The sequence below is a fragment of the Gobio gobio genome, assembly GCF_949357685.1.
Source record: "Gobio gobio genome assembly, chromosome: 16".
Taxonomy (NCBI): Eukaryota; Metazoa; Chordata; class Actinopteri; order Cypriniformes; family Gobionidae; genus Gobio; species Gobio gobio.
Window position 1 is genome coordinate 35,528,171 of NC_137109.1, and position 26,349 is coordinate 35,554,519.

A 26,349-nucleotide genomic window follows, 5' to 3' on the forward strand; every position below is an offset into this window, starting at 1 on the left:
TCCTTGGGTCATGCCAAAAACATAGATTCCAATTTTGCCATATTTGGCCAAACATTCTGTTCGCCATTTTGATTTCCTTCAGAAACCTACTTTTTCGAACTCCTCCTAGACTATTTGCCTGATTTTCACCAAAATCGAATCGTAACATCTTCAGACTATTACAGCAAAAAGTTATTAATTTCGTGTCAACAGACAAAACCGTTTTCGTATACTGCAGCGACAAAGTTGAGCCATGATGCCAAAATGACTCTTGAGGCTGTATCTCTGCAATGCTTTGATATAATGACACCAAACTTTGCCGTTGTCATCGTCATCTCACTCTGACCACACCACATCAATTTTGTTACTGCGCCACCTATTGGTCAAAAGTGACAAACCATTAAATCATATTATTAGTGACTGTATATATGATTTTTCAGCCATTAATGCCTAAAATCATCTTCAAATGCCTTTAATTGCTCATTGTTGCAGTTGGTCTCACCCTCCCAGCCGTGTTGGCATGTTATATTGGCTTATTTGCGCTTGGCCCCGTTAATGGCTGCTCGCAGCTATATTTAGGGGCCAAGCACCGAAGGTGCAGGCACCTATTGTAATCGTTAGATTTCTTATTATTATTATTCCGCCACGAAGTCTATGGCAGCCCATAGAACCGCTTGCGGGAAAGTTGTGAAATTTGGCACACAGATAGAGGACAGTCCCAGCATTAACCACACCAATTTTGGAATCTCTAAAACAATCCCTCTAGCGCCACCACCTGTCCAAAGTTTGACGCATGTTTTTGCTAATAACTTTTGAACCATAAGGGCTAGAAACAAAATTCTTTTTTCCTCTGATTCCTTGGCTCAAGCCGATTCGATTGCACCCCATGACGTCACTTTCCGTCATAATAATTTTCCCGCCATTTTTAATTAACCGAAAAAACTACTTTTGCGAACTCCTCCTGGGCCGTTGCTCCAATTTGCACGAAAATTGAGCCAGATCATCTTCAGACTCTGCTGACAAAAGCGTATTAGACTCGAGATGATTAGTCAAATTGTTATTGAACAACGCTCAAATTAATTTGACAAAGTGCACGCAAAAATGAAAGTCAGGCTTTATCTCTGAAACACTTTAGCATATTCTTACCAAACTTGGTGTGTGTTATGCCAACCATGACTTGAGGCTGCTTGCAGCGTTTCGGCGCAGTGCCACCTAGTGGTCCAGAGATACAGAAATTGGATATTTTGGATTATAACTTAAGAACGCTTTAGCCAAATATCACAAAACTGGTCTCTTTAGAGTCGGGGCATCACGCCGAGTCAAACCATACCCAATTTTCCCATATCAACCATTTTGGGCGTCGGCCATTTTTAATTTTGTCAGAAAGTGCTATGTTTTACAAACGCATTGGCGTATCGTTACGAAACTCGGTGTGTGTCTTTGTCACCAAGCCCTGAAAGTACACAAAAAGTTTAAAGGCAGCGCCACCTTGTGGACAAAAGTTATAGTGAATTTTCCAATAATGCTAATAACTTTTGATTAAATTTGAGTATTGTCATAAAAATGGTTTCAATATATTCCTTGGGTCATGCCAAGAACATAGATCCCAATTTTGCCATATTTGGCCAAACATTCTGTTCGCCATTTTGATTTCCTTCAGAAACCTACTTTTTCGAACTCCTCCTAGACTATTTGCCTGATTTTCACCAAAATTGAATCGTAACATCTTCAGACCATGACAGCAAAAAGTTATTAATTTCGTGTCAACAAACAAAACCGTTTTCATATACTGCAGCGACAAAGTTGAGCCATGATGCCAAAATGACTCTTGAGGCTGTATCTCTGCACTGCTTTGACATAATGACACCAAACTTTGCCTTTGTCATTGTCATCTCACTCTGACCGCACCACATCAATTTCGTTACTGCGCTACCTATTGGTCAAAAGTGACAAACCATTAAATCATATTATTAGTGACTGTATATATGATTTTTCAGCCATTTTTGCCTAAAATCATCTTAAAATGCCTTTAATTGCTCATTGTTTCAGTTGGTCTAACCCTCCCAGCCATGGTGGCATGTCTTGTCTTGTTCTTTGCGCTTGGCCCCGTTAATGGCTGCTCGCAGCTATATTTAGGGGCCAAGCACCGAAGGTGCAGGCACCTATTGTAATCGTTAGATTTCTTATTATTATTATTCCGCCACGAAGTCTATGGCAGCCCATAGAACCGCTTGCGGGAAAGTTGTGAAATTTGGCACACAGATAGAGGACAGTCCCAGCATTAACCACACCAATTTTGGAATCTCTAAAACAATCCCTCTAGCGCCACCACCTGTCCAAAGTTTGACTAATGTTTTTGCTAATAACTTTTGAACCATAAGGGCTAGAAACAAAATTATTTTTTCCTCTAATTCCTTGGCTCAAGCCAATTCGACTGCACCCTATGACGTCATTTTCCGTCATAATAATTTCCCCGGCATTTTTATTTAACCGAATAACCTACTTTTGCGAACTCCTCCTAGGCCGTTGCTCCAATTTGCACGAAAAATGAACCAGATCATCTTCAGACTATGCTGACCAAACCGTATCAGACTCGAGATGATTATTCAAACTATTATTGAATAACGCTCGAACGAAATCGACAAAGTGCCCACAAAAATGAAAGTCAGGCCCTATCTCCGCAACGCTTTAGCATATTCTAACCAAACTTGGTGTGTGTTATGCCAGCCATGACCTGAGGCTGCCTTCAGCGTTTCGGCACAGTGCCACCTAGTGGTCCAGAGATACAAAAATGTGATATTTTTGATTATAACTCAAGAACGCTTTAGCCAAATATCACAAAACTGGTCTCTTTAGAGTCGGGGCATCACGCCGAGCCATGCCATACCCAATTTTCCCATATCAACCATTTTGGGCGTCGGCCATTTTGAATTTTGTCACAAAGTGCTATGTTTTACAAACGCATTGGCGTATTGTTACGAAACTCGGTATGTGTCTTTGTCACCAAGCCCTGAAAGTACACAAAAAGTTTCAAGGCAGCGCCACCTTGTGGACAAAAGTTATAGTGAATTTTCTAAAAATGCTAATAACTTTTGATTAAATTTGACTATTGTCATAAAAATGGTTTCAATATATTCCTTGGGTCATGCCAAGAACATAGATCACAATTTTGCCATATTTGGCCAAACATTCTGTTCGCCATTTTGATTTCCTTCAGAAACCTACTTTTTCGAACTCCTCCTAGACCATTTGCCTGATTTTCACCAAAATCGAATCGTAACATCTTCAGACCATAACAGCAAAAAGTTATTAATTTCGTGTCAACAAACAAAACCGTTTTCATATACTGCAGCGACAAAGTTGAGCCATGATGCCAAAATGACTCTTGAGGCTGTATCTCTGCAATGCTTTGATATAATGACACCAAACTTTGCCTTTGTCATTGTCATCTCACTCTGACCACACCACATCAATTTCGTTACTGCGCCACCTATTGGTCAAAAGTGACAAACCATTAAATCATATTATTAGTGACTGTATATATAATTTTCAGCAATTTTGCCTAAAATCATCTTAAAATGCCTTTAATTGCTCATTGTTGCAGTTGGTCTAACCCTCCCAGCCATGGTGGCATGTCTTGTCTTGTTCTTTGCGCTTGGCCCCGTTAATGGCTGCTCGCAGCTATATTTAGGGGCCAAGCACCGAAGGTGCAGGCACCTATTGTAATCGTTAGATTTCTTATTATTATTATTCCGCCACGAAGTCTATGGCAGCCCATAGAACCGCTTGCGGGAAAGTTGTGAAATTTGGCACACAGATAGAGGACAGTCCCAGCATTAACCACACCAATTTTGGAATCTCTAAAACAATCCCTCTAGCGCCACCACCTGTCCAAAGTTTGACGCATGTTTTTGCTAATAACTTTTGAACCATAAGGGCTAGAAACAAAATTCTTTTTTCCTCTGATTCCTTGGCTCAAGCCGATTCGATTGCACCCCATGACGTCACTTTCCGTCATAATAATTTTCCCGCCATTTTTAATTAACCGAAAAAACTACTTTTGCGAACTCCTCCTGGGCCGTTGCTCCAATTTGCACGAAAATTGAGCCAGATCATCTTCAGACTCTGCTGACAAAAGCGTATTAGACTCGAGATGATTAGTCAAATTGTTATTGAACAACGCTCAAATTAATTTGACAAAGTGCACGCAAAAATGAAAGTCAGGCTTTATCTCTGAAACACTTTAGCATATTCTTACCAAACTTGGTGTGTGTTATGCCAACCATGACTTGAGGCTGCTTGCAGCGTTTCGGCGCAGTGCCACCTAGTGGTCCAGAGATACAGAAATTGGATATTTTGGATTATAACTTAAGAACGCTTTAGCCAAATATCACAAAACTGGTCTCTTTAGAGTCGGGGCATCACGCCGAGTCAAACCATACCCAATTTTCCCATATCAACCATTTTGGGCGTCTGCCATTTTTAATTTTGTCAGAAAGTGCTATGTTTTACAAACGCATTGGCGTATCGTTACGAAACTCGGTGTGTGTCTTTGTCACCAAGCCCTGAAAGTACACAAAAAGTTTAAAGGCAGCGCCACCTTGTGGACAAAAGTTATAGTGAATTTTCCAATAATGCTAATAACTTTTGATTAAATTTGAGTATTGTCATAAAAATGGTTTCAATATATTCCTTGGGTCATGCCAAGAACATAGATCCCAATTTTGCCATATTTGGCCAAACATCCTTTTCGCCATTTTGATTTCCTTCAGAAACCTACTTTTTCGAACTCCTCCTAGACTATTTGCCTGATTTTCACCAAAATTGAATCGTAACATCTTCAGACCATGACAGCAAAAAGTTATTAATTTCGTGTCAACAAACAAAACCGTTTTCATATACTGCAGCGACAAAGTTGAGCCATGATGCCAAAATGACTCTTGAGGCTGTATCTCTGCACTGCTTTGACATAATGACACCAAACTTTGCCTTTGTCATTGTCATCTCACTCTGACCGCACCACATCAATTTCGTTACTGCGCTACCTATTGGTCAAAAGTGACAAACCATTAAATCATATTATTAGTGACTGTATATATGATTTTTCAGCCATTTTTGCCTAAAATCATCTTAAAATGCCTTTAATTGCTCATTGTTTCAGTTGGTCTAACCCTCCCAGCCGTGTTGGCATGTCTTGTCTTGTTCTTTGCGCTTGGCCCCGTTAATGGCTGCTCGCAGCTATATTTAGGGGCCAAGCACCGAAGGTGCAGGCACCTATTGTAATCGTTAGATTTCTTATTATTATTATTCCGCCATTGAAGTCTATGGCAGCCCATAGAACCGCTTGCGGGAAAGTTGTGAAATTTGGCACATTGATAGAGGACAGGCCCAGCATTAAACACACCAATTTTGGAATCTCTAAAACAATCCCTCTAGCGCCACCACCTGTCCAAAGTTTGACTCATATTTGTGCTAATAACTTTTGAACCATAAGGGCTAGAAACAAAATAATTTTTTCCTCTGATTCCTTGGCTCAAACCAATTCGATTGCACCCTATGACGTCATTTTCCGTCATAATTATTTTCCCGCCATTTTTAATTAACCGGAAAACCTACTTTTGCGAACTCCTCCTAGGCCGTTGCTCCAATTTGCACGAAAATTGAACCAGATCATCTTCAGACTCAGCTGACAAAACCGTATTAGACTCGAGATGATTAGTCAAACTATTATTGAATAACGCTCAAATGAAATCGACAAAGTGCCCACAAAAATGAAAGTCAGGCTTTATCTCCGCAACGCTTTAGCATATTCTAACCAAACTTGGTGTGTGTTATGCCAACCATGACCTGAGGCTGCCTGCAGCCTTTCGGCGCAGTGCCACCTAGTGGTCCAGAGATACAAAAATTTGATATTTTTGATTATAACTTAAGAACACTTTAGCCAAATATCACAAAACTGGTCTCTTTAGAGTCGGGGCATCACGCCGAGCCATGCCATACCCAATTTTCCCATATCAACCATTTTGGGCGTCGGCCATTTTGAATTTTGTCACAAAGTGCTATGTTTTACAAACGCATTGGCGTATCGCTACGAAACTCGGTGTGTGTCTTCATCACCAAGCCCTGAAAGTACTCAAAAAGGTTCAAGGCAGCGCCACCTTGTGGACAAAAGTTATAGTGAATTTTCCAATAATGCTAATAACTTTTGATTAAATTTGACTATTGTCATAAAAATTGTTTCAATATATTCCTTGGGTCATGCCAAGAACATAGATCCCATTTTTGCCATATTTGGCCAAACATTCTGTTCGCCATTTTGATTTCCTTCAGAAACCTACTTTTTCGAACTCCTCCTACACTATTTGCCTGATTTTCACCAAACTCGAATCGTAACATCTTCAGACCATGACAGCAAAAAGTTATTAATTTCATGTCAACAGACAAAACCGTTTTCATATACTGCAGCGACAAAGTTGAGCCATGATGCCAAAATGACTCTTGAGGCTGTATCTCTGCTATGCCTTGACATACTGACACCAAACTTTGCCTTTGTCATCTCACTCTGACCACACCACATCAATTTTGTTACTGCGCCACCTATTGGTCAAAAGTGACAAACCGTTAAATCATATTATTAGTGAGTGTATATGTGATTTCAGCCATTTTTGTCTAAAATCATCTTAAAATGCCTTTATTTGCTCATTGTTGCAGTTGGTCTAACCCTCCCAGCCATGTTGGCATGTCTTGTCTTGTTCTTTGCGCTTGGCCCCGTTAATGGCTGCTCGCAGCTATATTTATTATTATTATTATTCCGCCGAAAGTCTATGGCAGCCCATAGAACCGCTTGCGGGAAAGTTGTGAAATTTGGCACACAGATAGAGGACAGTCCCAGCATTAACCACACCAATTTTGGAATCTCTAAAACAATCCCTCTAGCGCCACCACCTGTCCAAAGTTTGACTCATGTTTTTGCTAATAACTTTTGAACCATAATGGCTAGAAACAAAATTCTTTTTTCCTCTGATTCCTTGGCTCAAGCCGATTCGATTGCACCATATGACGTCACTTTCCGTCATAATAATTTTCCCGCCATTTTTAATTAACCGAAAAAACTACTTTTGCGAACTCCTCCTAGGCCGTTGCTCCAATTTGCACGAAAATTTAACCAGATCATCTTCAGACTCTGCTGACAAAAGCGTATTAGACTCGAGATGATTAGTCAAATTGTTATTGAACAACGCTCGAATTAAATCGACAAAGTGCATGCAAAAATGAAAGTCAGGCTTTATCTCCGAAACACTTTAGCATATTCTTACCAAACTTGGTGTGTGTTATGCCAACCATGACCTGAGGCTGCCTGCAGCGTTTCGGCGCAGTGCCACCTAGTGGTCCAGAGATACAGAAATTGGATATTTTGGATTATAACTTAAGAACGCTTTAGCCAAATATCACAAAACTGCTCTCTTTAGAGTCGGGGCATCACGCCGAGTCAAACCATACCCAATTTTCCCATATCAACCATTTTGGGCGTCGGCCATTTTTAATTTTGTCAGAAAGTGCTATGTTTTACAAACGCATTGGCGTATCGTTACGAAACTCGGTGTGTGTCTTTGTCACCAAGCCCTGAAAGTACACAAAAAGTTTCAAGGCAGCGCCACCTTGTGGACAAAAGTTATAGTGAATTTTCCAATAATGCTAATAACTTTTGATTAAATTTGACTATTGTCATAAAAATGGTTTCAATATATTCCTTGGGTCATGCCAAGAACATAGATCCCAATTTTGCCATATTTGGCCAAACATTCTGTTCGCCATTTTGATTTCCTTCAGAAACCTACTTTTTCGAACTCCTCCTAGTCTATTTGCCTGATTTTCACCAAAATCGAATCGTAACATCTTCAGACTATTAAAGCAAAAAGTTATTAATTTCGTGTCAACAGACAAAACCGTTTTCATATACTGCAGCGACAAAGTTGAGCCATGATGCCAAAATGACTCTTGAGGCTGTATCTCTGCACTGCTTTGACATAATGACACCAAACTTTGCCTTTGTCATTGTCATCTCACTCTGACCACACCACATCAATTTCGTTGTTTCCGCCACCTATTGGTCAAAAGTGACAAACCATTAAATCATATTATTAGTGACTGTATATATGATTTTTCAGCCATTAAGGCCTAAAATCATCTTAAAATGCCTTTAATTGCTCATTGTTGCAGTTGGTCTCACCCTCCCAGCCGTGTTGGCATGTTATATTGGCTTTTTTTTTTGCGCTTGGCCCCGTTAATGGCTGCTCGCAGCTATATTTATTATTATTAGGGGCCAAGCACCGAAGGTGCAGGCACCTATTGTAATCGTTAGATTTCTTATTATTATTATTCCGCCACGAAGTCTATGGCAGCCCATAGAACCGCTTGCGGGAAAGTTGTGAAATTTGGCACACAGATAGAGGACAGTCCCAGCATTAACCACACCAATTTTGGAATCTCTAAAACAATCCCTCTAGCGCCACCACCTGTCCAAAGTTTGACTCATGTTTTTGCTAATAACTTTTGAACCATAAGGGCTAGAAACAAAATTCTTTTTTCCTCTGATTCCTTGGCTCAAGCCGATTCGATTGCACCCTATGACGTCACTTTCCGTCATAATAATTTTCCCGCCATTTTTAATTAACCGAAAAAACTACTTTTGCGAACTCCTCCTAGGCCGTTGCTCCAATTTGCACGAAAATTGAACCAGATCATCTTCAGACTCTGCTGACAAAAGCGTATTAGACTCGAGATGATTAGTCAAATTGTTATTGAACAACGCTCAAATTAAATCGACAAAGTGCATGCAAAAATGAAAGTCAGGCTTTATCTCCGAAACACTTTAGCAAATTCTTACCAAACTTGGTGTGTGTTATGCCAACCATGACCTGAGGCTGCCTGCAGCGTTTCGGCGCAGTGCCACCTAGTGGTCCAGAGCTACAGAAATTGGATATTTTGGATTATAACTTAAGAACGCTTTAGCCAAATATCACAAAACTGGTCTCTTTAGAGTCGGGGCATCACGCCGAGTCAAACCATACCCAATTTTCCCATATCAACCATTTTGGGCGTCTGCCATTTTTAATTTTGTCAGAAAGTGCTATGTTTTACAAACGCATTGGCGTATCGTTACGAAACTCGGTGTGTGTCTTTGTCACCAAGCCCTGAAAGTACACAAAAAGTTTCAAGGCAGCGCCACCTTGTGGACAAAAGTTATAGTGAATTTTCCAATAATGCTAATAACTTTTGATTAAATTTGACTATTGTCATAAAAATGGTTTCAATATATTCCTTGGGTCATGCCAAGAACATAGATCCCAATTTTGCCATATTTGGCCAAACATTCTGTTCGCCATTTTGATTTCCTTCAGAAACCTACTTTTTCGAACTCCTCCTAGTCTATTTGCCTGATTTTCACCAAAATCGAATCGTAACATCTTCAGACTATTACAGCAAAAAGTTATTAATTTCGTGTCAACAGACAAAACCGTTTTCATATACTGCAGCGACAAAGTTGAGCCATGATGCCAAAATGACTCTTGAGGCTGTATCTCTGCACTGCTTTGACATAATGACACCAAACTTTGCCTTTGTCATTGTCATCTCACTCTGACCACACCACATCAATTTCGTTACTGCGCCACCTATTGGTCAAAAGTGACAAACCATTAAATCATATTATTAGTGACTGTATATATGATTTTTCAGCCATTAAGGCCTAAAATCATCTTAAAATGCCTTTAATTGCTCATTGTTGCAGTTGGTCTCACCCTCCCAGCCGTGTTGGCATGTTATATTGGCTTATTTGCGCTTGGCCCCGTTAATGGCTGCTCGCAGCTATATTTATTATTATTATTATTCCGCCGAAAGTCTATGGCAGCCCATAGAACCGCTTGCGGGAAAGTTGTGAAATTTGGCACACAGATAGAGGACAGTCCCAGCATTAACCACACCAATTTTGGAATCTCTAAAACAATCCCTCTAGCGCCACCACCTGTCCAAAGTTTGACTCATGTTTTTGCTAATAACTTTTGAACCATAAGGGCTAGAAACAAAATTCTTTTTCCTCTGATTCCTTGGCTCAAGCCGATTCGATTGCACCCTATGACGTCACTTTCCGTCATAATAATTTTCCCGCCATTTTTAATTAACCGAAAAAACTACTTTTGCGAACTCCTCCTAGGCCGTTGCTCCAATTTGCACGAAAATTGAACCAGATCATCTTCAGACTCTGCTGACAAAAGCGTATTAGAATCGAGATGATTAGTCAAACTGTTATTGAACAACGCTCGAATTAAATCGACAAAGTGCATGCAAAAATGAAAGTCAGGCTTTATCTCCGAAACACTTTAGCATATTCTTACCAAACTTGGTGTGTGTTATGCCAACCATGACTTGAGGCTGCCTGCAGCGTTTCGGCGCAGTGCCACCTAGTGGTCCAGAGATACAGAAATTTGATATTTTGGATTATAACTTAAGAACGCTTTAGCCAAATATCACAAAACTGGTCTCTTTAGAGTCGGGGCATCACGCCGAGTCAAACCATACCCAATTTTCCCATATCAACCATTTTGGGCGTCGGCCATTTTTAATTTTGTCAGAAAGTGCTATGTTTTACAAACGCATTGGCGTATCGTTACGAAACTCGGTGTGTGTCTTTGTCACCAAGCCCTGAAAGTACACAAAAAGTTTCAAGGCAGCGCCACCTTGTGGACAAAAGTTATAGTGAATTTTCCAATAATGCTAATAACTTTTGATTAAATTTGACTATTGTCATAAAAATGGTTTCAATGTATTCCTTGGGTCATGCCAAGAACATAGATCCCAATTTTGCCATATTTGGCCAAACATTCTGTTCGCCATTTTGATTTCCTTCAGAAACCTACTTTTTCGAACTCCTCCTAGACTATTTGCCTGATTTTCACCAAAATTGAATCGTAACATCTTCAGACCATGACAGCAAAAAGTTATTAATTTCGTGTCAACAAACAAAACCGTTTTCATATACTGCAGCGACAAAGTTGAGCCATGATGCCAAAATGACTCTTGAGGCTGTATCTCTGCAATGCTTCGACATACTGACACCAAACTTTGCCTTTGTCATTGTCATCTCACTCTGACCGCACCACATCAATTTCGTTACTGCGCTACCTATTGGTCAAAAGTGACAAACCATTAAATCATATTATGAGTGACTGTATATATGATTTTTCAGCCATTTTTGCCTAAAATCATCTTAAAATGCCTTTAATTGCTCATTGTTTCAGTTGGTCTAACCCTCCCAGCCGTGGTGGCATGTCTTGTCTTGTTCTTTGCGCTTGGCCCCGTTAATGGCTGCTCGTTATTATTATTATTATTATTATTATTATTATTATTATTATTCCATTTAATGTGGTTTTCTTCTTGAGAATGAGTGCCCTGAGAATATACTTTCAAACACTATGTACAAATAAAGATATTATTATTATTATCATTTTGTGCATTAATAGTACAATAGTACATGTTACTATGCCCTTCTCAAATTAGCCTGCTAGAAAGGCCTCTGGCTAAGCGTAATGGCAACCCGACGATGCATGCTGTGTTAGTTTTGTTGTTAAATAGTTAAGAAACTGTGTTTGGTGTAGCCAACCAATTTTATTTGCCGATCAGCACCTTCAGCCCTGAGATCTGTTTCAGTAAACACACAAACGCACACAGACAGGTTCATGCACACATGCTAAGTGCAGGTTGGTAGGTGAGTAGATTAGTGTTTTTATGGGTGTATAGGTGATCAGAGAGTGTGCAGATCTGTGTGACAGCTGTAAAAACGTTGATACCCCACTTAGTGCAGAAACTAGCTCCTTCCCCCTCAAACGCTGTGCAGTGACACTGGCTTATGTTTAGTGCTGTCACATCAAAGCCCTCTTTAGGATTTGAGCAGGTGTAGCTTATTCTGAAGCCATGTTTGAATCAGCACGAAAGACTCTGTACAGCCCACTCACAACTACAACTTAATCACCTGGATCACAAAACACGGATCTTACACCTAGTTGTTCGAAAAAAACTTCTCTCTGCAGTTTCTCCCATTGCAGAGCAAGGTAAACCGATTTGTAACGAAACATGTAAAAACTTAAATGAACTTAAAGGGATAGTTCACCCAAAAATTTAAATTGTCATCATTTACTCACCCTAAATTTGTTCCAAACTTGTATGAGTTTCTTTCATCTTCTTTTGTAAAAAAAAGAATGATATTTTGAAGAACGCTGCTAACCAAACAGTTGACAGTAGCCATTGTCTGCCATAGTATTTTTTTCAATACCATGGAAGTCAATGGTGACCGTCAACTGTTTGGTTAGCAGCGTTCTTCAAAATATCTTCTTTTTTAAAGAGGCAGATATCCTGGTCAGGCACATGACATGAACATGAATAGTATAGTTCCATATTCAATTTAGTTTCTGATTTCAGAGTTACCATTATATTTAAAAAGAGTGTTTGAGTCAGCTCCCAAAACATGTGATTTCACGTTTTTAGAGACACTCTCCCACTACAATGCCACTTTGGCATTGGGATTGCTTAAAGGGATAGTTCTCCCAAAAATGAAAATCCTTTCATCATTTACTCACCCACAAGTTGTTTCAAACCTGTATGAGTTTCTTTGTTCTGCTGAAGATCTCAGCAGCCATTGACTAGAATAGCGGGGAACAAAAATACTGTGGTAGTCAATGGCTGCCGAGATCTGCTTGGTTACATTTTTCCAAATATCTTCCTTTGTGTTTAGCAGAAGAAAGAAATTCATACAGGTTTGGAACATCTTGAGGGTGAGTAAAGGATGACAGAATTTTCATTTTTGGGTGAACAATCCCTTTAAATATATGGTGACAATTTCAAAATCTGTTCACTTATCGCACTCAAACCCTGTTACTCATGAGTTATCACCTCACCAACACAAAAGACGACAAATTGATTGACAGTTCTCCTTTACCTCGCCCTAATTTTTTGAACTGAATCAATAAGGGTCATCTCAAGGAAAAAAAATATGGAGAAGTCTGCACTACACATTAATTTTCTGTGATACTTTCTATATTATACATGCTTGAATGTATTAAAATAACATTACTAAACAAAATAGCGCCAGTTATTTTAAAAAGCAGTCGACATTTGATGATGTCAAATCTTTTTGTCAAAAAATTCTTTGATGTCAAAGTTTTGGTACTCCTTTGATGATGAGTTTGTCAGAGCTCGAGCTGCTGTATAAAGGAGATTCTCAAAGACTAAATATTTACCGACCTTGTATTGCTACAGTACCAATCAGTGCCATTGTCAGGCAGAACTTAAAGCATCATCAGATTTTACAGAGAAAAACAAATAATTTAAAATAAATTGTTACTTTGAGTTCTGAACACTTTATTATAACGCTATTATTATATAAAAAAAACCTTCCTTATGCACAATGTAAATGTTCGCTTACAAATAAGTTTTGTAATAAACTTTAATATTAGTAATGTGCTACATTATGTGAGATTTTTTTTCTCATGTACTGTGTATATATGTTTTTACTAATATATACTATTTTTACACACGCGCTGGTTTGTTCTGCAGTTATTATTTTGTCTATGATGCATTCTGTTATTTCTTTCCCTTAGCCATGAACTGCAATCCACCAGTTCTTGAGTCAGCAAAACAGACATGGGACATTGTAAAGTCCTTAATTTGCTTTCCCACCAACACTTTGTTCTTCTGTCCAAACAGATCGCTTCAGTTCTCTTATGGTGTTGCTTTTTACATCATCACATACTGTAGACTAAAGGTTTCCTCTTATTACTATGGATAACATTAGTCTTGTTTTGATTTAGCACACACACAATGGGCTATAAACTTTACATACAAATCTGCGATATTATTTCAGGTGCCCTGCATGAATGTCAGAGACTAAGATTACAAGTTTAGGACTACTTACGTTACCATTCTGAACCAATGTCATGGTCGTTGCTTGATAAAAAACATGTTTACCTAAACGCATTGCTTTCTGTCGTGTTGTTTTCCTTTAGTCTGGATAAGATCCTGGCAGCCATGACCATTGCAGCAGAGAGGAATAATAAGGAGAGGTTTGCTCCGATAGTGGAGGGGCTGGAGAACCACGAAGCCCAGCAGCTACAGGTCAGTGTGTTGCCCTTTCCAAGATACAGATTCAGAGAGCCCCACTTCCCCACCTCTACCTTATTACCTGCACGTTATAAATCATTGCACTCTTTAGTTTAGACAAAATTTACGTAGATACATTTTTGTTTGCTCTGAAAAGAATGACAATACAGCAGAATGTCAATTTAGCAATTTAGCATCTGGTTAAATTAAACTGTGGAAGGTTAGTGAATAAAACACAGGATTTGTGTTGAAATGATGCATGCTAATGTGGAGCAAGTGTAGCGAATTCTCTTTAAATGAGAATTCAAAATCTAATAGAGTTTCACATGTGTCTTCAGAACTTCAGGAAATATCATAACCATGTCACAAAATGCTCATTTTTTTTAATTTTTATTTTATTTTTGGGGTATGTTTACATATCTGGGTATATTCTTTAGCCTGTGTCTGAATTTAGATGTGTCTGTTGTTATTCTCTAGAAAGAGCGCATCATATTCAAGTGGAAAACACATCAACATCATATGCTTTCTAAATGTGTTATGCCCTCATGTTTTATTTCACTTATTTCAAATAATTAGTAGAATTCTGCTTGCCCAGGGCAGCAGATATAGATCTGCTGTTTAGTGTCAGTCAATGCGTGAGGCCTCTTCACTCCAAATGCTCTTTTTGGTGCTGGAGCCAGGTAGAAATTGGCACATCTGTCACTCAAAGCTCTTCTGCACCTCGGCTCAGCTTGACATGTAAACAAGTCCCCCTATCCCTCTCCTCACTGTGTTCTGTGGTCGTCTGTCAACCCTGCCACCTACACCACAAGATGGAAGCTAGCTGCTGGCTATTGCAATGGAACGGGAGGTGTATAATAAACCCTAATCAGCCCCAACCAGGTCACACAAACTCTGGATCTCTGGAAAATAGCACAAAAAAACCCCAACAACTAACAAAACAAAAAAACTCTTCTTGAGGGGTGGTTACTTTATCATCTTCCCTTCTTACTTTTTCCTCTGCATTCTTCAATCTGGTCTCAGAGGAACCGAATCAAAAGGGCAAGAATGCAGCACCACACCTGTATTTATCATTCTCCGCTTCTTCACAACCTGCAGTGATCTGTGACCAAGCACAACAAGCCACTCTCACACATACATTAACCAAATCCCTAATCTTCGTGTTGCTGTTGAGAGAGCAAAGACAACAACAATATGATACAGAGGGAGTGTGAGGAGAAAGGAGGAGTGAATCTCTTTTGATTTTGTGCCTCGTTTTCTTCCTTGAAAAAAAGGCTTTTAATGAAAAGAACCACCACTAATTGTCAAGTAAATTAAAACACCTCACCAACGCTGGCGGTTAAAAGAAATTAAACACTTTTAAAACCTGCAATGGGCTGCAGAGCCTGACTTTTTAAACGTGATTAAAATGTGTTTTGCCGTCACGGCATCTCGGTGACGCAAGCACGTAAACTTAAAACCGTCCCAGCAGTGCCGTTTTTTAATTACTCTGCTGGAATCCACCTCCAGCACTGTGCTGCAGAAGCTCATCATTGCGCACTCAACCCATAAAAGGAAAATAAGCCCCTCAACCTGCACCAACACCCTATCTGCAACATCATTCCAAACAGGCTGGTGTGTCGACGCAGCTGATGATAAAAATGTATTTGGCCTCCAGAGAACTCAATGATTGATCTAGATTCACTCAGTGAGACTCTTCAATGATTCAAATGAATAATTGCTCAAATGGGAATATGAGAAGATTTAAGAGCTTGTGATGTGGCGGCATAATGCTGTATGATGGGAGCCTCAGCTAAATGGGCTTCATTGGTTTGCAAGGGTCCTGCTATTTAAATTTATTTTTATTTCTGTTTTATATGCAGTTTTCTCCCCCCAAGTTTATTTTTGTTAGTTCATTTAGTTTAGTTCATTGTAACAATCTAAGCACAGTCTAGTAATATTGCCATTTTTATTTAATTTTTTGAGGCATGAACATTTTTAGTTTAGTTTCAGTTTTTCCCAGTTACACTAATTTTCTTTTTGTTTACTTTAAGAGCTTGTTAAACAGAGATGCCCAAAACTTTCACAATAAAGGGACAAAAAAAAGTTTACATGATTGAGGGCTTAAAGTGTTGGTTCATTTGAATTGTTAATTTTTTTTAGCATATAATATAGATGGATGTAATGCAACATTTACTTTATTTCAATAGTCCACTTAAGACATTCGACTATACATTCTAATATAATATAAGTATATAACTATACGTAACTTTGCAACTACATATAAACTACCAGTCAATAGAGTATTAGTCTATTAAATTTGCTAAGACTTTTTGACTATTTTGATGGTCCCCTAACAGACCTTTTAGGGTTGGGTATCGTTTGAATTTTAACGATTCCGATTCCGTTTCTGCTTATCGTTTCTCATCGATTACTAATTTCGAATCCAATAAGCTCAAAAAAAAAAGAAAACCTTAGATATCATTCACATTTATTATTATTGCACAACATTTCATTGTAGCTGAATACCATGAACAAAAATCAACAGGCTAGGAACTTTAGCCTATGTTTTAAAAAATACCATATAGCAAAAAAAGCCTAACTTATATACATTTCAAAACACTCAGTAATTAAAAAAAGAACAATTGCACAATTATATACAATTGAACAAAGATAGGATTGAAATAAACATTTTCAGCTAGGTACAGAAACTGTAATCAAATGTAAAATAACACTGCACTTTATTAATAAAATATAGGCTATGCATTACAGATATAGTTGTAAAAGTTATTCTGTCTAGAACAGCAAGTGAATTTTCTCGTCTTTTGTTGTTTGATTAACGTTATCATAGAGACGTCATCAGGAAAATCTGCGGTCACTTTAAGAGCTGCACGGATCCACTGATACAAGATGATATAGACTTGAGAGTTGACACATAGTTGCACATAATGAGAGTTAGTTGACATGTAGTTGCAAAGTTATAGTTAGAAGAATGTCTAAAGTGTGTAGTTTTATTTACAATTTTGTTCTTGAATTAACACTTTGGGTTAATTCAAGCTTTCTTGGTTCCTAACATCCAGTGGAAAGCAGGAGGGAAAGGGGAAAAAAGAAGAAAAAACTGGATCAAACCTATGCATCTCCTTCAGATTATATAATTTCCCAAATGTTGTGTCAAACAGTGTCTTTCCCTTGGCTCAAGTCAGGTTTCTGTTTTTGTGGCTGCTCTTTGGAGGCAAAACAAGCTGGAGTCAGAATTACAGAGCTTTTCGACGAATACAATCATGCAGGACAATATAACATGCCGACCCACAACAACTTTAAAAGTCCATGTTGAGGCTGGTGTAGGTATAGGAAGACTCTTCACATGTCCATCAAGAGTGATATTTCCACTCTGCATTGATCAACCAAGTGAAGAGCATTCCTTCTCATTCCAGCCGGCTCCCAGGAGCCACCTTATGACCGCTTAAGAACCATCAGCACTCCTCCCTGCCCACTGCCATGATCTGATAAATCAATTAAAAATACACATCTGTTCAGCCAGGCCTGCTCCCTCCTTCCATCCCTCCTTCCTCTGGACAGCTTTACTAATCCACTTGCATCTTTTCCCTTCGCTTTTACCCAAATGTTTTTCCGTTACAGTTCTTCAAAGTGCCAACTGCCTCGTTCCATCCAGATTAATTCATTTTATTTTAAGTAATGTGATATATAGATTTTTTTTTTCTCTTTAAGATGAGAGATGAGAGCAGTATGAATAAGAAGCTGTTGCAGAATACTACATTTTAATCATTTACTGCCATAGGGATGATTCTAAGAATTTGCTTGCATTAAATGATGGTTGTGTGTGTGTGTGTGTGAATACAGGTGGCTTGCATGCAGCTGATCAATGCCCTCGTTACCTCCCCGGATGATTTAGACTTCAGGATACACTTACGAAATGAGTTTCTGCGCTGTGGTCTCAAGAAGATACTACCAGTGAGTATATCTTTTGCTTTATCATTTCACTTTTATGTTTCTATTTTATCCTGTTTTTTATTTTTGTTACTTATTTATTTCTGCATTCTTTTTTATTACCTTTTTGAATGCTTGATTTTATTTAATGTTGGTATGATACATGCTTATTAGTTTTCCTCTTGTGGTAAAGGTAAGTCGGTAAATACATAGGAAACATACTTTACAAAAATCTGTAGTTTATCAAATGACAGATGTTGTTTTCTATTTTAATGGTTTGGGTTTTAAAATGACATCAGAGTTAAAAAATTAAGGCCAAAAAAATTGCTTTACAGAACAATCAAAAACTTTTGAACAAATGAACAAAACAATTAAAAAGTGCTGAAATGTGCCCTGGTTTGGTGCCCTCCTCCCTAATGGCACAGCTTTGTTTCATAAAGGCCGTTCCCTTCACACATCACTATCAATCAGCGCACAGATCTCTGCTCCACGCTGCCACAAAGCCCGCAACCAGGCCAGCACATCACTCACCATCTCATTTATGTGGGCATTTCCTCACTCTTAATAAGTCATTTTGACTGCTCCCCATATTATTGCTACAATTATTATAATTATCTCAATCTACCCCCGCATATGATGAGCTTATCGTAATTTATGAATAATGTATTTGAAAGTTTAATAGGACAATTAAATATGACATTGTTCTCTAATTGTGAATAATGAGTTTTCAGGTTTTTAGTATCCTCAAAATGGCAAGTGCAAAGGGAAAGAAACAAAGTGAAAGACAAATGAGATGCACTAAATCCTCAAGGAGAGATAGAAAATGGTGTCTGATGAAATGAAAATACACATTTCTGGAGATGGGTTGGGTGTGTGTGTGTGTGCGAGAGAGCGAGAGGGGCTTGGTCCTGCCTCCTACTGCGGCATAGCGAGTACTCTTTCTCTCTCATTGGCTGTTTCTTTAAGACAGATGGCATGCCTGAAGTTTAGTCCACTGATTGATAACTACAGAAATTAGGTTACATTTGGCTTTTCACCGTTCATAAAGTACACCACACCAGCAGTGATTCATAGTGTAGTTGTAAAGCACACCTTTTTTTATCCTCACTTTCTTTATCTCTCTCCCTCTCTAATCCCTTTATTTCTGTCACATATGTTGCAGGTATACAAAGCAAGACAAAAAAAAAAATCTTAGTTTAATACAAAACTGATAGACTTGTAGTTTTAATTGACACCAGAATTTTAAATTGTTTGATGAGCACAGTTTTTTTCAGAAATGTTATTTTTATGTTGAGATACCAACCTCCATGGCTCCATTGGAGTAAGCAAAATGACCAACAAGAATCATGCATATATTTATAACCACATTATAGCCTTGACGTCATTGAATTGCTTTTTACAGTTGTGCAACACTCACTTATTTGCGGATACAAATAGTTAATAGTTAAAGGGGTCATATAATGGTTCTAAAAAGAACATTATCTTTTGTATTTGGTTTAATGCAATATGTTTATGCTGTTATAGGTAAAAGAAAAGTCATTATTTTACACATACTGTACATTATTATTGCTCCTCTGTGCCCCTCCTTTCTGAAACGCGGCGATTTTTACAAAGTTCATCGTTCTGAAAAGCATAGTGTGCTTTGATTGGCCAGCGATCCAGTGCATCGTGATTGGCCCGAATACTTTAAGCATGTGACGGAAATGTCACGCTTCTTACCAAATTTGGAACATCTGCTCCCAAAGCAAATCGATATTGACAGATGATAATGTCGGCCCTACCTTATTAATTCTAGCCCGAATCTGATCCGGAGAATGCAGATGACCAAGCTGATCGATCAATGTTGCCAGCACGACTGGACCAGAACGTATCAGATTGGTAAATTTGCATTTGTTATCGTAGAAACGACAAACAAGTGCTATTCTATACTGCTCAAAACTCACGTTTGAATAGTCACATGTTATGAATAGTCACATGTTAACAGTGTTAACTCAGTGAAACTCTACCCTGCCCCACATACTGATATAGAAATTTGGAGGGGTGTTTGAACGAAGCGTTTTAGGAAAGTGTGGCTGAGCCTTAATTTTTACAAAGAATATCTCTTTGGGTTTGAGACTTGAACTTTGTAACTCAGCAGATCTTATACTTCCACAAACAGCTACATAACACAATAAAGAGAAAGGAAAACCAGAAATCGCACCATATGACCCCTTTGAAAGACATGGCTAAAAGTAAGACTATGTGTATCGTGATGCTGTATTATTCTGCTTGTTAAGTGTGACAGTGATTCATGCGCATACATGTCACTCAGCGCTGCATCGCATGTCAAGTTCATAGAGAGCTTTATTCAGTCCATTTTCAATTAGGCTTTTGGCCACCTCTGAAATGGGGCAGGCCATAGATATTACCAAAGAAGTTCTAGTTAATAAGCTTGAAATCTGTGCTCAATCAAGGATGAGCATTTATTGCATGGACGGAGAAAGCATGGACGCCTGCAGAATTTCATCTGACATTACGCACAAAGGGTTTTTTTATAATAAAATAAAAATAAAAAAAACCCTCAAAAGTTAAATAAGCATATATAGCCTAACAATTACAGACCTTTCAGACCATCAGTGAGAGCAACATTACCACAGAACGAGTGTAGCCTACTCTATCTCTAGACGTTTTAAACGTTTTTAAATCTGAAAATTCCAAAAAGCAACGAAATTGTCAGACAACGCTGTTTGTTCTACTTACTGAGAAATAATTTCAGCAGTCCAAACGAACCGTTGCAAACGCGTTTGAGCAATTCATAATTTAGAACATAATTTAAGCATCAAAAATATGTGCGCAGTTCAGTTACACAGCTGTTAAACTGAATATATACGAAGCGAAGCAAACTTTTTTTCTTAAATTTCCACAGCAAAAAAAACAAATTGTTCATCACTATAGCAACAGTAAACACACGTTACTATAGCACCGCCACCCCCCCCCACCCCCACCACCACAGGGCCTTGCACCACCTTTGCGACGGGCCTGGTTTAAAGGCAAACGTTGAAAATTAGCCAATAAGCTGTTGATTCCTTAATGATACTGAAGCCTCTCCTCCATTGTCGTCCATTCAATAAAAGAACAAAACAAATGCCTTTGGGCAAGACATACAGACATTATTTTCTTTCCACTTGCACTTGCTGTTTTGAGGTTATTAAAACCTGTAAACTATCAGTTTTGAATGTGTTGGGGAGAGCGGGGCACAACCTAACACTTCGACTTTCTCAGTTAGTGTAAATTCACTGGGGTTCAGAGTATTTATTTTTTCCCACATTAATTTCCCTCATGTCTAATACAATTATGCGGTTTTATTTCATTAATACAGTGTTTACATTTTTCTTGATTTACCCTGAAAGAATGGAAGTCAAAATGTGACAACATGCCCCATAGATGGTGTACATTGTAACATGTGAGGGGCACATTGTAACATGACTAAATTAGAGCATAAAATGTTATCTGATATAATAAAAAAATATGCAAGACAAACTAAAACATTTTGTCAATACAATACAATTATTAACTTTTTCATATAAATTAATGGCATTTTTTTATCATTAAAAATAAACCAATGTTTGAGTTTGACAACAAATACACCGCAAAACAAAGCTATACACCATAGTTCAAAACATTATAATAATAATTAATCATTTCTGAACATTGACTGTCTTTATTCACCTTTTTTTCATGGTTTCTCAATAGAATTCATAAAAGTATAGAATATAATAGCATAGTTCTAATAGGGGCTCATTGTAACACAGTGTTACAACATGCCCCACCTGCACAACTGGGATTTAAACCCGGCCCGTGTCTTCAGCTGGTTAGATCAGCATTAAAGAACTTGCTCAAGATTCAAATAATATCAGATTTGTCTAATTTTAAATAAACAAAAAACCGAGATGAAAAATTAACTAAAGTAAGAAATTTACTTTTGCTATGATTAAACATTTAGGAGTATACACTGCGTGCATAATTATTAGGCATGTTGATTTTCTGATCATATATTTTTTTACAGGCACATTTTACCAATTCCAAACCACATTAATCTTAATAACTACTATTCATTTTGTATTTAATGATTCATAAGTGATATATACGCTACCAGTCAAAAGTTTGGAAACATTACGGCTTTTTAATGTTTTTGAAAGTAGTCTCTTAATCTCACCAAGGCTGCATTTATTTAATCAAAAATACAGCAAAAACTTAATTAATGTGAAATATTTTTACAATTTAAAATACCTTTTTTCTATTTGAATATATTTTAAAATGCAATTGATTTATGTGATGGCAAAGCTGAATTTTCAGCATCATTACTCCAGTCTTTAGAGTCACATGATCCTTCAGAATCATTTGCTGCTCAAGAAACATTTATTATTATTATCAATGTTGAAAACAGTTGTGTAAATTTTTTTTTCAGGATTAGTTAAAGAATAGAAAGTTCAAAAGAACAGTATTCATCTGAAATAGAAAGCGTTTGTAACATTGTACTACCGTTCAAAAGTTTTGGGTCGGTAAGATTTTTAGTTTTTTTTTAGTTTTTGGGTAAAGAACTTAAAGAAATTAATAAATTTGTTCAGAAAGGATGCATTAAATTGATCAAGTGACCTTATAGACATTTATAATGTTGCAAAAGCTTTATATTTCAGATAAATGCTGTCCTTTTGAGCTTTCTGTTGATTAAATAATCTGAAAAAATGTACACAACCTTAATGCAAACCTTAATGCACGCAGTGTACTAGCATGGCCTTAAACCTCAGACCTGCACTAAATGCCACACAACTAATTTTGATTTCTTAAGAGGCCTTTATGTGGGTCATGTACAAAGAGGTGCTTTCGAGGTGTTCAAAAAGCAGACATTTTCTCGAACTTCCTTTTTATATTACCAGTGTTATTTGACGACGTGTTCATCAGTCACTCATTCCTCTCATATCACCCTCTGTAATCACAGGAGCTGAAGGAGACGGAGGAGCTTGACATTCAGCTGAAGGTGTTTAATGAAAATAAGGAGGAGGATTCCATCGAACTGTCTCACCGACTAGATGACATCCGTGCAGAGATGGAATATCCTTTTTACCGCTGCCTCGGCCGTGCGTGCAGCCGTGAGGGCGCCTGGTGCAGCTCATGGGTCTAAAGCCAAGACCTCCAGTTCATTCAGAAGGGATTTGAGCATCAGGTTTTTTTCTTCAATTCCAGTCCAGCCTCTGGCAACTCTGGTGGTAAACAAACCTCTTCACATCAACTCATGCACGCACCGCACACATATCCCAGCATCCTCCTCTGGCCCTGAGCTCATTATACTGACATTCCAGAGACACAGAGAGCAACCTCTACGCTCACCTCTCCTCTGTTTCATTCCCCCTCAAATCTGCGGATAGACTATGCTACGTGGCTATGGAAATCCATTCACACTTATTTTCTCCCTGTTTCTACATCTGCATCTGACCCTTCAGGCCACAGCTGTGTACGTGGCAGCCATATGCAGTAGCTTCTGAATTTGTGTCTGTATCCTCGCAGTACCCTTTATAAAGTAGCTCAAAGCCATTCACTGAATTCGAAAAACAGTTAAGCATATATTTTCGGTTATTTTAGTTTTGATTTTGTTGATCATTTTTATCGTTTCGCCCTCTTTCCATAAGCTCTCAGAGGGAAAGCTGCACTGAAATGATGGCGAAGTTAGAGTTTTAGTTCAGGCTGTCTGGACTAATGATTTTTGTGAGCAGCCAACTGTGTAAGAGACACAACATTTGTCTCTAAGGACAATTTGGCATTGATCTGTAAGTGCCTTGTGTAATATGCGTGTCTAAGCAACGGTCTCTGTCTTTCTCAGTCCTTCTTTTTTTCCCCTCTTCTCTATCTATCTATCTATCTATCTATCTATCTATCTATCTATCTATCTATCTATCTATCTATCTATCTATCTATCTATCTATCTATCTATCTATCTATCTATCTATCTATCTATCTATCTATCTATCTATCTATCTATCTATCTATCTATTCATTCTGTCTATTCATTCTGTCTGTCTGTCTGTCTCTCTGTCTGATCTATATTATCTATCTATCTAATCTATGTCTCTTTCTCTGTATATTATTATTATTATTATTATTATTATTATTATTATTATTATTATTATTATTATTATTATTATTATTATTATTATTATTATTATTATTATTATTATCATTATCAGGAATATAGCACTTCTGGTCCAGTTTAGCTCTGGCCACTGTAGTGCCTTCAGGAAGCTGTTGAATATTAATTGAAAGTTGGGCACCGTGATTGATTGACCCTCCCTCTCTGTCTTCTGTATTGCTCAGCTTCATGCTGATACAGCTCATGTTTATGCAGCACCTTCCCCACCAGTATATTACTGCAAACATGCCCAAAATACAAATACTGACGTTGTGTCTATGTGCACACTTATGGCCCTGCTTAATAGAGAGAATGACTTTCCGGTGTGTTTTGCTAGCTTTGAAGTATGGAGAAAATGATTCACTTAAGCAGATCTCCTGTGTTCTCAGCAATAATGCTCTAAAGATGCTTGTATTCTTATATTGAGTTGAGAGAACATGCAATACATGGCTGAAGTGATATGAGCTAATCAGAAAATGTTCAGCAGTAGTGGGGCAGATTGGATTGCTGCAAGGGCAGTTTTTAAAGTGGAGTGCAGTGGCTTGAAGTCTTATCTTTCCATTTTATTATTATTCCATAAATATAGTGTTATATAATATAATAGGTTTTTTTCTAGGTTTTTAGTTGATATTCTTTTAACGAACATATAATATTCTAACCCAGGGGTAGGCAAGTTCAGTCCTAGAGAGCCGCTGTCCTGCAGAGTTTAGCTCCAACCCTAATTAAACACACCTGAACCAGCTCATCAGTGTCTTCAGGATTACTAAAGCTACAGGCAGGTGAGGGTTTTTCAGGGTTGGAGTCAAACTCTGCAGGACAGCGGCTCTCTAGGACCGAACTTGCCTACCCCTGTTCTAACCTGAGGCAGACTTTTATTAAATGGAGACAGACTCTCCAGTATTTTTTAGTTTTTCATCTATAAGCCTCCACAGCTTTGTTTTCTATCTCAGTGGATTGGAATCAGCAAATGTGGTGGCTCTAGAAAGTGTGCTCCAGTCTAGGCAACCTTCAGTCAACATATAAATATTTCAACAGACATTATCAAAACGTACAGTACATGTAATGACTGCTCTCAATTTTTCACCCACTTCTGGTCAATGCAGCAACTGTGCATACTATTCATGCCCATATTTCATTTAATTTCATTATTTCATTTCATTTTATTTTGGTCAGTGTTGTTCTTTTAACTCCATCCCAGGACCATTAGTAGAAACAATTAATGAGCTACCAAGTGCTACATTTAATCATCACATGCTTTTGCTTGCCACCATTGAAAGTAGATCCAGTCATTCATTTTACTCGAGTGGACATAACTGGGAGGGTTGAGATGTCAGTCCTTAGTACAATAATAACAACAAGAAGAAAAAGACTGACAACTATCTGATGTTACATTTTATTTTAGACATGGAAAGCCACTGCCCTTTCTCCCCAGGGAGAGAAGATGTTGGACATTTAATCAATACTCTGCAAGTTTAAGAGCACATCTCTTCTGTTTTGGAGAAAACAAACTGAGGATGAGGTTTCAGTCGAGAAAGTAAAAAAAAAAAAACCCAAAAACCGGAAAGTTACTGATACATGTTTTATGGTTTTAAATAATCAAACTTAAAGAATGTTCATTTAATTCATGTCCAGGGCCAGGGTATGAACTGGCAGAAGAGGAATTTATTCTGTGACTTTTCTTCAATCCTTGTTGTTTACTCATATTAGCAAATTAGATCCCTTAGGAGACTTTAGAATGCAGACAGATAGCCTCAGTTCTGGTTTGACTCAGCCCTCTTTCTGAATGAAAGCAAGCAAGTTATTTCCAGTGAGTGATGGCCATGCACCTTTAGTTATATTTGCTTACGCTTTATTGTTCTTTCTCATCTTGTGCTACTACACTTTAATACTAATTCCTGTCACTCTAGTGTATTTTTTATAAACAGTTTTATAAGTATACGTATACAGGCTTTGACATTAATACCCGCTAACCCACCAAATGCGGGTGGATTTCGGCAGTGGCATGTAACACAGTCAATACCCTCAATACTAAATTGAATTCCTTTTCACTGTTTATTGCACTTAAAAAGTCAAATACACACAAAATAATTTAAAAATGCCGGTCTTGTCAAGTATTCACGTAAATGTAG

General features: G+C 38.0%; 1 protein-coding gene across 10 annotated transcripts in view; it reads left to right on the forward strand.

Moving 5' to 3' along the window:
• diaph2 (diaphanous-related formin 2) overlaps window positions 1-26,349 on the forward strand; it is a 551,295-nt gene that overhangs the window by 190,325 nt on the left and 334,621 nt on the right. For all 10 annotated transcript variants that reach the window (XR_013818231.1, XR_013818232.1, XM_079839686.1 and 7 more), the window contains 3 exons: window positions 14,037-14,145; window positions 17,971-18,081; window positions 23,036-23,148. Coding sequence is in view for 8 of the 10 variants with exons in the window: in XM_079839686.1 (XP_079695812.1) it covers window positions 14,037-14,145; window positions 17,971-18,081; window positions 23,036-23,148 (333 nt within the window). In the remaining 2 variants the exon portion in view is untranslated. The remainder of the gene's footprint in view (window positions 1-14,036; window positions 14,146-17,970; window positions 18,082-23,035; window positions 23,149-26,349) is intronic.